Below are 11749 nucleotides of genomic sequence, written 5' to 3'. Positions count from 1 at the left end.
TAGTCTTGTATAAACACAGATTTACCAGTGGTATTTAGTCTTGTATAAAAACAGATTTACCAGTGGTATTTAGTCTTGTGGAACAACAGATTTACCAGTGGTAATTAGTCTTGTGGAACAACAGATTTACCAGTGGTATTTAGTCTTGTGCCAACATCCAGAGAGTATGGTAGGGCGTTGCCTTGTGTGGTTTAAAACGAGATGACTCATGACTTGGCAGTCCTAATATGTGTGTGTGTGTGTGTTTGTTCCAGGTTACGTGAAAACAGGCTCTCTATGTCTGGCCCAGAATCAGGACCGTTTCCTCTCCCTGAAGCGCCTGGCATCCAGGCTGAAGTAAGTCCCTCCCTAACCGCCTTTCTCTTCCCTCCCCTCCCTGACCCGGTCTCTCCTCTGGTCTGAATTATAGCTCAGTACTCTCTCTCCGGTCCAGTCTCTCCCTGACCCGGTCTCTCCTCTGGTCTGAATTATAGCTCAGCACTCTCTCTCCGGTTCAGAGTCTCCCTGACCCTATCCTCTGGTCTGAATTATAGCTCAGTACTCTCTTTCCGGTCCAGTCTCTCCCTAACCTCTCTCCTCTTCCCTCTCTCTCCCTCTCTCCCTCTCTCCTCCTCCCCTCTCTCCTCCTCCCCTCTCTCCTCTCTCCTCCCTCCTCTCTCCTCTCTTCCCTCTCTCCTCTCTTCCCTCTCTCCTCCCTCTCTCCCCTCTCTCCTCCCTCCCCTCCCTCCCCTCTCTCTCCCCTCTCTCTCCTCCCTCTCTCCTCCCTCTCTCCTCCCTCTCTCCTCCCTCCCCTCTCCCCCTCTCTCCTCCCTCTCTCCTCCCTCCCCTCTCCCCTCTCTCCTCCCTCTCTCCTCCCTCCCCCTCTCTCCTCCCTCCCCTCTCCTCCCTCTCTCCTCCCTCTCCTCTCTCCCCCTCTCTCCTCCCTCCCCTCTCTCCCTCCCTCCCCTCTCCTCTCTCTCCTCCCTCTCTCCTCCCTCCCCTCTCTCCTCCTTCCCTCTCTCCTCCCTCCCCTCTTCCCTCTCTCCTCCCTCCCCTCTCTCCTCCTCCCTCTTCCCTCTCTCCCCCTCCCTCTCTCCTCCTCCCCTCTTCCCTCTCTCTCCTCTCTTCCCTCTCTCTTCCCTCTCTCCTCCCTCCTCTCTCTCTCCCCTCTCTCCTCCCTCCCCTCTCTCTCCTCTTCCCTCTCTCCTCCCTCTCTCCTCCTCCCCTCTCCCCTCTTCCCTCTCTCCTCCCTCCCCTCTCTCTCCCCTCTCTCCTCCCTCTCTCCCCTCTCTCCTCCCTCCCCTCTCTCTCCTCTCTTCCCTCTCTCTTCCCTCTCTCCTCTCTCCCCTCTCTCTCCCCTCTCTCTCCTCCCTCCTCTCTCTCTCCCCTCTCTCCTCCCTCCTCTCTCTCCTCCCTCCTCAGTGTGATGGGGATCCCCTGTAACGTGATCAAACCCAAAGAGGTGTCCAAGCTCCACCCCCTGGTGAATATTCATGACCTGGTGGGGGCGCTCCACCTGCCGGGGGATGCCGTGGTGTCACCTCCTGACGTCAACCACGCCCTCGCCACAGCAGCAGCCGGACACGGTGAGACAGTAAAACCAAGGATGGACTATTGTTCGGCTTGCAAACCAAAAATTCCCAGGTTTTCCAGAAATCCTGATTGGATGATTCCAGATTTCCTGCTTGTTCCATCCTGATTTGGGGGAATTTTCCAACTGGGATTTCTGGAAAAACTGAGTTTTAGGAAAAATCCTGCAAGCCTATCTGTAGTGGAGGTTTCAATAGAAAGTTACAACCATGTGGTTTCTCACCATCAGTTAGAATGTAATGAAGCCAGAAAGCAAGGCTTCTGGAGGGAAGGTCCAAGTTGTGGCCTGCCAAGGTGTGGCCTGCCAAGGTGTGGCCTGCCAAGGTGTGGCCTGCCAGGGTGTGGCCTGCCAAGGGCCCAGGTGTGGCCTGCCAAGGTGTGGCCTGCCAAGGTGTGGCCTGCCAAGGGTCAAGGTGTGGCCTGCCAAGGTGTGGCCTGCCAAGGTGTGGCCTGCCAAGGTGTGGCCTGCCAAGGTGTGGCCTGCCAAGGTGTGGCCTGCCAAGGTGTGGCCTGCCAAGGTGTGGCCTGCCAGGGTGTGGCCTGCCAGGGTGTGGCCTGCCAGGGTGTGGCCTGCCAAGGTGTGGCCTGCCAGGGTGTGGCCTGCCAGGGTGTGGCCTGCCAAGGTGTGGCCTGCCAGGGTGTGGCCTGCCAAGGACCCAGGGTGTGGCCTGCCAGGGTGTGGCCTGCCAGGGTGTGGCCTGCCAGGGTGTGGCCTGCCAGGGTGTGGCCTGCCAGGGTGTGGCCTGCCAGGGTGTGGCCTGCCAGGGTGTGGCCTGCCAGGATGTGGCCTGCCAGGGTGTGGCCTGCCAGGGTGTGGCCTGTCAAGGGGCCAGGGTGTGGCCTGCCAGGGTGTGGCCTGCCAGGGTGTGGCCTGCCAGGGTGTGGCCTACCAGGGTGTGGCCTGCCAGGGTGTGGCCTGCCAGGGTGTGGCCTGCCAAGGTGTGGCCTGCTAAGGGGCCAGGGTGTGGCATGTCAAGCAGAGTGAGTTAGTCGGTGCCCAGGGGGCACCTCTTTGGCTAATTTGACATCATGCTACTCCAATCAAACGAACGATGAACTATTGATAGTGTTTGTCATGTTTGATCACATTGTACCTTTCTACATGAATACATGTACATTTTGAAGTTGGAAGTTACACTTAGGTTGGAGTCATTAAAACTCGTTTTTCAACCACTCCACAAATGTCTTGTTAACCAACTATATTTTTGGCAAGTCGGTTAGGACATCTACTTTATGCATGACACAAGTAAATTTTACAACAATTGTTTTCAGACAGATTATTTCACTTACAGTGAATTATATCACAATTCCCTTGGGTCAGAAGTTTATATACACTAAATTAACTGCCTTTAAACAGCTTGAAAAATTCCAGAAAATGAGGTCATGGCTTTAGAAGCTTCTGATAGGCTAATTGACATCATTTGAGTCAATTGGTGGTGAACCTGTGGATGTATTTCAAGGCCTACCTTCAAACTCAGTGCCTCTTTGCTTGACATCATGGGAAAATCAAAAGAAATCAGCCAAGACCTCAGATAAAATAATTGTAGACCTCCACAAATCTGGTTCATCCTTGGGAGAAATTTCCAAATGTCTGAAGGTACCACATTCATCTTTACAAACAACAGTACGCGAGTATATATCCTATATCGACATAACCTGAAAGGCCGCTCAGCAAGGAAGAAGCCACTGCTCCAAAACCGCTATAAAAAAGTCAGACTATGGTTTGCAACTGCACATGGGGACAAAGATTGTACTTTTTGGAGAAATGTCCTCTGGTCTGATGAAACAAAAATAGAACTGTTTGGCCATAATGACCATCGTAATGTTTGGAGGAAAAAGGGGGAGGCTTCCAAGCCGAAGAACACCATCCCAACCGTGAAGCACAGGGCTGGCATCATCATGTTGTGGGGGTGCTTTGCTGCAGGAGGGACTGGTGCACTTCACAAAATAGATGGCATCATGAGGATGGAAAATTACGTGGATATATTGAATCAACATCTCAAGACATCAGACAGGAAGGTAAAGCTTGGTCGCAAATTGGTCTTCCAAATGGACAATGACCCCAAGCTTACTTCCAAAGTTGTGGCAAAATGGCTTAAGGACAACAAAGTCAAGGTATTGGAGTGGCCATCACAAAGCCCTGACCTCAATCCTATAGAACATTTGTGGGCAGAACTGAAAAAGTGTGTGCGAGCAAGGAGGCCTACAAACCTGACTCAGTTACACCAGCTCTGTCAGGAGGAATGGGCCAAAATTCACCCAACTTATTGTGGGAAGCTTTTGGAGGGCTACCTGAAACCTTTGACTGAAGTTAAACAATTTAAAAGCAATGCTACCAAATTCTAATTGAGTGTATGTAAACTTCTGACCCACAGAATGTGATGAAAGAAATAAAAGCTGAAATAAATCATTCTCTCTACTATTATTCACATTCTTAAAACAAAGTGGTGATCCTAACTGACCTAAGACAGGGAATTTATACTAGGATCAAATGTCAGGAATTGTGGAAAAACTTAGTTTAAATGCATTTGGTTACGGTGAATGTAAACTTCTGACTTCAACAGTTAACCATGTTCTGATCTACAGGAGTCCGGATCCATGAGCTCACCACAGTTAACCATGTTCTGATCTACAGGAGTCCAGATCCATGAGCTCACCACAGTTAACCATGTTCTGATCTACAGGAGTCCAGATCCATGAGGCACCACAGTTAACCATGTTCTGATCTACAGGAGTCCAGATCCATGAGCTCACCACAGTTAACCATGTTCTGATCTACAGGAGTCCAGATCCATGTTCTGATCTACAGGAGTCCAGATCCATGAGCTCACCACAGTTAACCATGTTCTGATCTACAGGAGTCCAGATCCATGAGCTCACCACAGTTAACCATGTTCTGATCTACAGGAGTCCAGATCCATGTTCTGATCTACAGGAGTCCAGATCCATGAGCGCACCACAGTTAACCATGTTCTGATCTACAGGAGTCCAGATCCATGAGGCACCACAGTTAACCATGTTCTGATCTACAGGAGTCCAGATCCATGAGCTCACCACAGTTAACCATGTTCTGATCTACAGGAGTCCAGATCCATGTTCTGATCTACAGGAGTCCAGATCCATGAGCGCACCACAGTTAACCATGTTCTGATCACCAGGAGTCCAGATCCATGAGCGCACCACAGTTAACCATGTGATGATGGAGAAGGGACATGTGACGGCTGTGGAGACGGACAGAGGAGCCATCGAGTGTGAATACTTTGTCAACTGTGCAGGACAGGTGAACCTCTATCCATTACGTGTGTGTGTGTGTGTGTGTGTGACTGTACATGACATGGGGTCTATCCCTCTACCAGTCTTTAGACAGTTAACAGCTAGACAGCTCTCTTCAGCCCAACTGATCTGTAAGGTTTCATAACACGCTATGAATGATAGGATGAGTCCTATTTAGTGCACTAGAATAAGGAACCATTTGGGACACAGTCATGCTGTATATGAAGTGTTGTAACTGGCTGTCTCTGAGGGAGCTGGACCAGACCAGTGAAGTGTTGTATCTAGCTGTCTCTGAGGGAGCTGGGCCAGTGAAGTGTTGTATCTAGCTGTCTCTGAGGGAGCTGGACCAGACCAGTGAAGTGTTGTATCTAGCTGTCTCTGAGGGAGCTGGGCCAGTGAAGTGTTGTATCTAGCTGTCTCTGCGGGAGCTGGGCCAGTGAAGTGTTGTATCTAGCTGTCTCTGAGGGAGCTGGGCCAGGGAAGTGTTGTAATCTAGCTGTCTCTGAGGGAGCTGGGCCAGTGAAGTGTTGTATCTAGCTGTCTCTGAGGGAGCTGGGCCAGTGAAGTGTTGTATCTAGCTGTCTCTGCGGGAGCTGGGCCAGTGAAGTGTTGTATCTAGCTGTCTCTGCGGGAGCTGGGCCAGTGAAGTGTTGTATCTAGCTGTCTCTGAGGGAGCTGGGCCAGTGAAGTGTTGTATCAAGCTGTCTCTGAGGGAGCTGGACCAGACCAGTGAAGTGTTGTATCAAGCTGTCTCTGAGGGAGCTGGGCCAGTGAAGTGTTGTATCAAGCTGTCTCTGAGGGAGCTGGGCCAGTGAAGTGTTGTATCAAGCTGTCTCTGAGGGAGCTGGGCCAGTGAAGTGTTGTATCAAGCTGTCTCTGAGGGAGCTGGACCAGTGAAGTGTTGTATCAAGCTGTCTCTGAGGGAGCTGGGCCAGTGAAGTGTTGTATCTAGCTGTTTCTGAGGGAGCTGGACCAGACCAGTGAAGTGTTGTATCTAGCTGTCTCTGAGGGAGCTGGACCAGACCAGTGAAGTGTTGTATCTAGCTGTTTCTGAGGGAGCTGGACCAGACCAGTGAAGTGTTGTATCTAGCTGTCTCTGAGGGAGCTGGACCAGACCAGTGAAGTGTTGTATCTAGCTGTTTCTGAGGGAGCTGGGCCAGGCCAGTGAAACCAGGGTGTCTGTTCCTCTACAAGTCTTCATATAATAGGGGGTTATGAATGCTATATGATGTGTTATAACTGTTCTATATATGTTCTACAGTGGGCGTATGAGCTGGGCCAGGCCAGTGAGACCAAGGTGTCTGTTCCTCTCCATGGATGTGAACACTTCTACCTGCTCTCCAAACCTCTACCAGAGCCTCTACAGCCCAGCACCCCAGGTGAGACTACCTCCTCTCAGAGCCTCTACAGCCCAGAACCCCAGGTGAGACTCCCTCCTCTACAGCCCAGAACCCCAGGTGAGACTCCCTCCTCTACAGCCAAGAACCCCAGGTGAGACTCCCTCCTCTACAGCCCAGATACAAATAATCCACGTATGGTTTCTTTAAGGAGTTAGAGCTGGTACCGCTCAGTCCAGAAGGAGTTAGAGCTGGTACCGCTCAGTCCAGAAGGAGTTAGAGCTGGTACCGCTCAGTCCAGACGGAGTTAGAGCTGGTACCGCTCAGTCCAGATGAGCACGGCCTTATTTCTATTACAGCGTATTGGATAACTGTCATTCATATTCACCCAGTTCAATGTAACAGTGACAGGTTTAGGTTACTGTCATTCACCCAGTTCAATGTAACAGTGACAGGTTTAGGTTACTGTCATTCATATTCACCCAGTTCAATGTAACAGTGACAGGTTTAGGTTACTGTCATTCATATTCACCCAGTTCAATGTAACATCCATAGGTTGGAGAACGTCCTCCGGAAGTTGTCGTAATTACTGTGTAAGTCTATGGAAGGGGGTGAGAACCATGAGCCTCCTAGGTTTTGTTTTGAAGTCGATGTGCCCAGAGGAGGACGGAAACTAGCTGTCCTCCGGCTACACTATGGTGCTGCTGAGGCTACTGTGACCTTCATTCCAAAACTGATTGTTTTAATCAATGACTTGGTAACATGCAAATATTTTTTTAGTTTTAGTTTTATCTAAATGGGATAACCTTTTTAATGTTTTACTATTTAAATGTTTATGAAATTCACTGAGGAAGATGGTCCTCCCCTTCCTTCTCTGAGGAGCCTCCGCTGGCCTGAGCTCTGTCCTGTCTGGTGGTCAGGGTTAGACTGTGTTGTAACTGTGTATCTCTGTGTGTTCTCTCTAGTGGTGATGGATATGGATGGGAGGATCTATGTGAGGTCAGGGGTCAGGGTTAGACTGTGTTATAACTGTATCTCTGTGTGTTCTCTCTAGTGGTGATGGATATGGATGGGAGGATCTATGTGAGGTCAGGGGTCAGGGTTAGACTGTGTTGTAACTGTGTATCTCTGTGTGTTCTCTCTAGTGGTGATGGATATGGATGGGAGGATCTATGTGAGGTCAGGGGTCAGGGTTAGACTGTGTTGTAACTGTGTATCTCTGTGTGTTCTCTCTAGTGGTGATGGATATGGATGGGAGGATCTATGTGAGAGCATGGCAGGGAGGGGTCCTGTCTGGAGGATTTGAGAAGAACCCTAAACCCATCTTCACCGAGGGACGTAACCAGCTGGAGATTCAGACCATGCAGGAGGACTGGGACCACTTCGGTAAGAGACGGGGTGATTTTTCTATAATGGCGCCCTATTCTGTTTATGTTGCCACGGCTACTGTAAAACATGGAGTCCATTTCGTTTTCCATTTACTTTGTGCTGTGAGTGCATACATTTTAAAATGGGTTGTCCCCAGTGGGAATCGAACCCATGATGTTGGCGCACACTCTCACCAACTGAGACAGTATGGGTTGTCCCAAGTGGGAATCGAACCCATGATGTTGGTGTCCCACTCTCACCAACTGAGACAGTATGGGTTGTCCCAAGTGGGAATCGAACCCATGATGTTGGCGCACACTCTTACCAACTGAGACAGTATGGGTTGTCCCAAGTGGGAATCGAACCCATGATGTTGGTGCACAATCTTACCAACTGAGACAGTATGGGTTGTCCCCAGTGGGAATCGAACCCATGATGTTGGTGTCCCACTATTACCAACTGAGACAGTATGGGTTGTCCCCAGTGGGAATCGAACCCATGATGTTGGTGCACAATCTTACCAACTGAGACCTTTATGGGTTGGCCCCAGTGGGAATCGAACCCATGATGTTGGTGTCCCACTATTACCAACTGAGACAGTATGGGTTGTCCCCAGTGGGAATCGAACCCATGATGTTGGCGCACACTCTTACCAACTGAGACAGTATGGGTTGTCCCAAGTGGGAATCGAACCCATGATGTTGGTGTCCCACTCTCACCAACTGAGACAGTATGGGTTGTCCCAAGTGGGATTCGAACCCATGATGTTGGCGCACACTCTTACCAACTGAGACAGTATGGGTTGTCCCCAGTGGGAATCGAACCCATGATGTTGGTGTCCCACTATTACCAACTGAGACAGTATGGGTTGTCCCCAGTGGGAATCGAACCCATACTGGTTATATACTGTGTTTATGCGAGGTGGTTATATACCATAGTAACTGACCGGTTTATAGTGTCTCTACCTAACCCCCTCTCTCACCCCCTCTCTCCCTCCCCCCTGTAGAACCCATACTGTCAGCCCTGTTGAGGAGGATGCCAGAACTAGAGGTGTTTCTCTACCTTACCCCCTCTCTCACCCCCTCTCTCCCTCCCCCCTGTAGAACCCATGCTGTCAGCCCTGTTGAGGAGGATGCCAGAACTAGAGGTGTGTGAGATCCAGCAGCTGGTCAACTGTCCTGAGTCGTTCACCCCAGACATGCGCTGTCTGATGGGGGAGACACCGGGGGTGCACGGCTACTTCGTCCTGGCTGGAATGAATGCCTCTGGCCTGGCCTTCGCTGGCGGAGCAGGAAAGTAAGGAGAGGACATTTCCAGTACATCTACTTTAGGGTTGGGAGTGAGAACGACAGGACATTTCCAGTACATCTACTTTAGGGTTGAGAGTGAGAACCACAGGACATTTCCAGTACATCTACTTTAGGGTTGAGAGTGAGAACCACAGGACATTTCCAGTACATCTACTTTAGGGTTGGGAGAGAGAACGACAGGACATTTCCAGTACATCTACTTTAGGGTTGGGAGTGAGAACGACAGGACATTTCCAGTACATCTACTTTAGGGTTGAGAGTGAGAACCACAGGACATTTCCAGTACATCTACTTTAGGGTTGGGAGTGAGAACGACAGGACATTTCCAGTACATCTACTTTAGGGTTGAGAGTGAGAACCACAGGACATTTCCAGTACATCTACTTTAGGGTTGGGAGTGAGAACCACAGGACATTTCCAGTACATCTACTTTAGGGTTGGGAGTGAGAACCACAGGACATTTCCAGTACATCTACTTTAGGGTTGAGAGTGAGAACCACAGGACATTTCCAGTACATCTACTTTAGGGTTGAGAGTGAGAACCACAGGACATTTCCAGTACATCTACTTTAGGGTTGAGAGTGAGAACCACAGGACATTTCCAGTACATCTACTTTAGGGTTGGGAGTGAGAACCACAGGACATTTCCAGTACATCTACTTTAGGGTTGAGAGTGAGAACCACAGGACATTTCCAGTACATCTACTTTAGGGTTGAACGACAGGACATTTCCGGAGTATGGTAGCCTGAGTATGGTCGACGGAGTATTGAACCTAATATTACTCTGTTTCATGTTCTCCCCATGGAGCATGGAGTATGGTAGCCTGAGTATGGTAGCCTGAGTATGGTAGCCTGAGTATGGTAGCCTGAGTATGGTAGCCCGAGTATGGTAGCCTGAGTATGGTAGCCTGAGTATGGTAGCCTGAGTATGGTAGCCTGAGTATGGTAGCCCGAGTATGGTAGAAGGAGTATGGTAGCCTGAGTATGGTAGTATGGTAGCCTGAGTATGGTAGCCTGAGTATGGTAGCCTGAGTATGGTAGCCTGAGTATGGTAGCCTGAGTATGGTAGCCTGAGTATGGTAGCCTGAGTATGGTAGCCTGAGTATGGTAGCCTGAGTATGGTAGCCTGAGTATGGTAGCCTGAGTATGGTAGCCTGAGTATGGTCGACGGAGTATTGAACCTAATATTACTCTGTTTCGTGTTCTCCCCATGGAGCATGGAGTATGGTAGCCTGAGTATGGTAGATACTATGGTAGATGTGGTATTGTAGAATCTTACTATGGTAGATGTGGTATTGTAGAATCTTACTATGGTAGATGTGGTATTGTAGAATGTTACTATGGTAGATGTGGTATTGTAGAATCTTACTATGGTAGATGTGGTATTGTAGAATCTTACTATGGTAGATGTGGTATTGTAGAATCTTACTATGGTAGATGTGGTATTGTAGAATCTTACTATGGTAGATGTGGTATTGGTAGATACTATGGTAGATGTGGTATTGGTAGATACTATGGTAGATGTGGTATTGGTAGATACTATGGTAGATGTGGTATTGGTAGATACTATGGTAGATGTGGTATTGGTAGATACTATGGTAGATGTGGTATTGGTAGATACTATGGTAGATGTGGTATTGGTAGATACTATGGTAGATGTGGTATTGGTAGATACTATGGTAGATGTGGTATTGGTAGATACTATGGTAGATGTGGTATTGGTAGATACTATGGTAGATGTGGTATTGGTAGATACTATGGTATGTGGTATTGGTAGATACTATGGTAGATGTGGTATTGGTAGATGTGGTATTGGTAGATACTATGGTAGATGTGGTATTGGTAGATACTATGGTAGATGTGGTATTGGTAGATACTATGGTAGATGTGGTATTGGTAGATACTATGGTAGATGTGGTATTGGTAGATACTATGGTAGATGTGGTATTGGTAGATGTGGTATTGGTAGATACTATGGTAGATGTGGTATTGGTAGATACTATGGTAGATGTGGTATTGGTAGATACTATGGTAGATGTGGTATTGGTAGATACTATGGTAGATGTGGTATTGGTAGATGTGGTATTGGTAGATACTATGGTAGATGTGGTATTGGTAGATACTATGGTAGATGTGGTATTGGTAGATGTGGTATTGGTAGATACTATGGTAGATGTGGTATTGGTAGATACTATGGTAGATGTGGTATTGGTAGATACTATGGTAGATGTGGTATTGGTAGATACTATGGTAGATGTGGTATTGGTAGATACTATGGTAGATGTGGTATTGGTAGATACTATGGTAGATGTGGTATTGGTAGATGTGGTATTGGTAGATACTATGGTAGATGTGGTATTGGTAGATACTATGGTAGATGTGGTATTGGTAGATACTATGGTAGATGTGGTATTGGTAGATACTATGGTAGATGTGGTATTGGTAGATACTATGGTAGATGTGGTATTGGTAGATACTATGGTAGATGTGGTATTGGTAGATGTGGTATTGGTAGATACTATGGTAGATGTGGTATTGGTGGATACTATGGTAGATGTGGTATTGGTAGATGTGGTATTGGTAGATACTATGGTAGATGTGGTATTGGTAGATGTGGTATTGGTAGATACTATGGTAGATGTGGTATTGGTAGATGTGGTATTGGTAGATACTATGGTAGATGTGGTATTGGTAGATACTATGGTAGATGTGGTATTGGTAGATGTGGTATTGGTAGATACTATGGTAGATGTGGTATTGGTAGATACTATGGTAGATGTGGTATTGGTAGATACTATGGTAGATGTGGTATTGGTAGATACTATGGTAGATGTGGTATTGGTAGATACTATGGTAGATGTGGTATTGGTAGATACTATGGTAGATGTGGTA

The 11749-nt window shown here is 48.2% G+C and overlaps 1 protein-coding gene across 1 annotated transcript in view; it reads left to right on the top strand.

Moving 5' to 3' along the window:
* Window positions 1-254: 254 nt before the first annotated feature.
* The window catches only part of LOC124034983 (pyruvate dehydrogenase phosphatase regulatory subunit, mitochondrial-like), a gene marked incomplete at both ends in the record, with an annotated part of 16495 nt that continues 5000 nt past the window's right edge, over window positions 255-11749 (top strand). The window contains 6 exon segments of the mRNA XM_046348374.1: window positions 255-336; window positions 1402-1565; window positions 4728-4849; window positions 6104-6221; window positions 7416-7565; window positions 8651-8843. Coding sequence (XP_046204330.1) covers window positions 255-336; window positions 1402-1565; window positions 4728-4849; window positions 6104-6221; window positions 7416-7565; window positions 8651-8843 — 829 coding nt within the window.

Source organism: Oncorhynchus gorbuscha, linkage group LG05, assembly GCF_021184085.1.
Source record: "Oncorhynchus gorbuscha isolate QuinsamMale2020 ecotype Even-year linkage group LG05, OgorEven_v1.0, whole genome shotgun sequence".
Taxonomy (NCBI): domain Eukaryota; kingdom Metazoa; phylum Chordata; class Actinopteri; order Salmoniformes; family Salmonidae; genus Oncorhynchus; species Oncorhynchus gorbuscha.
Note: the sequence above shows the minus strand (reverse complement) of the source record. Positions and strands in the feature narration are given on the sequence as shown.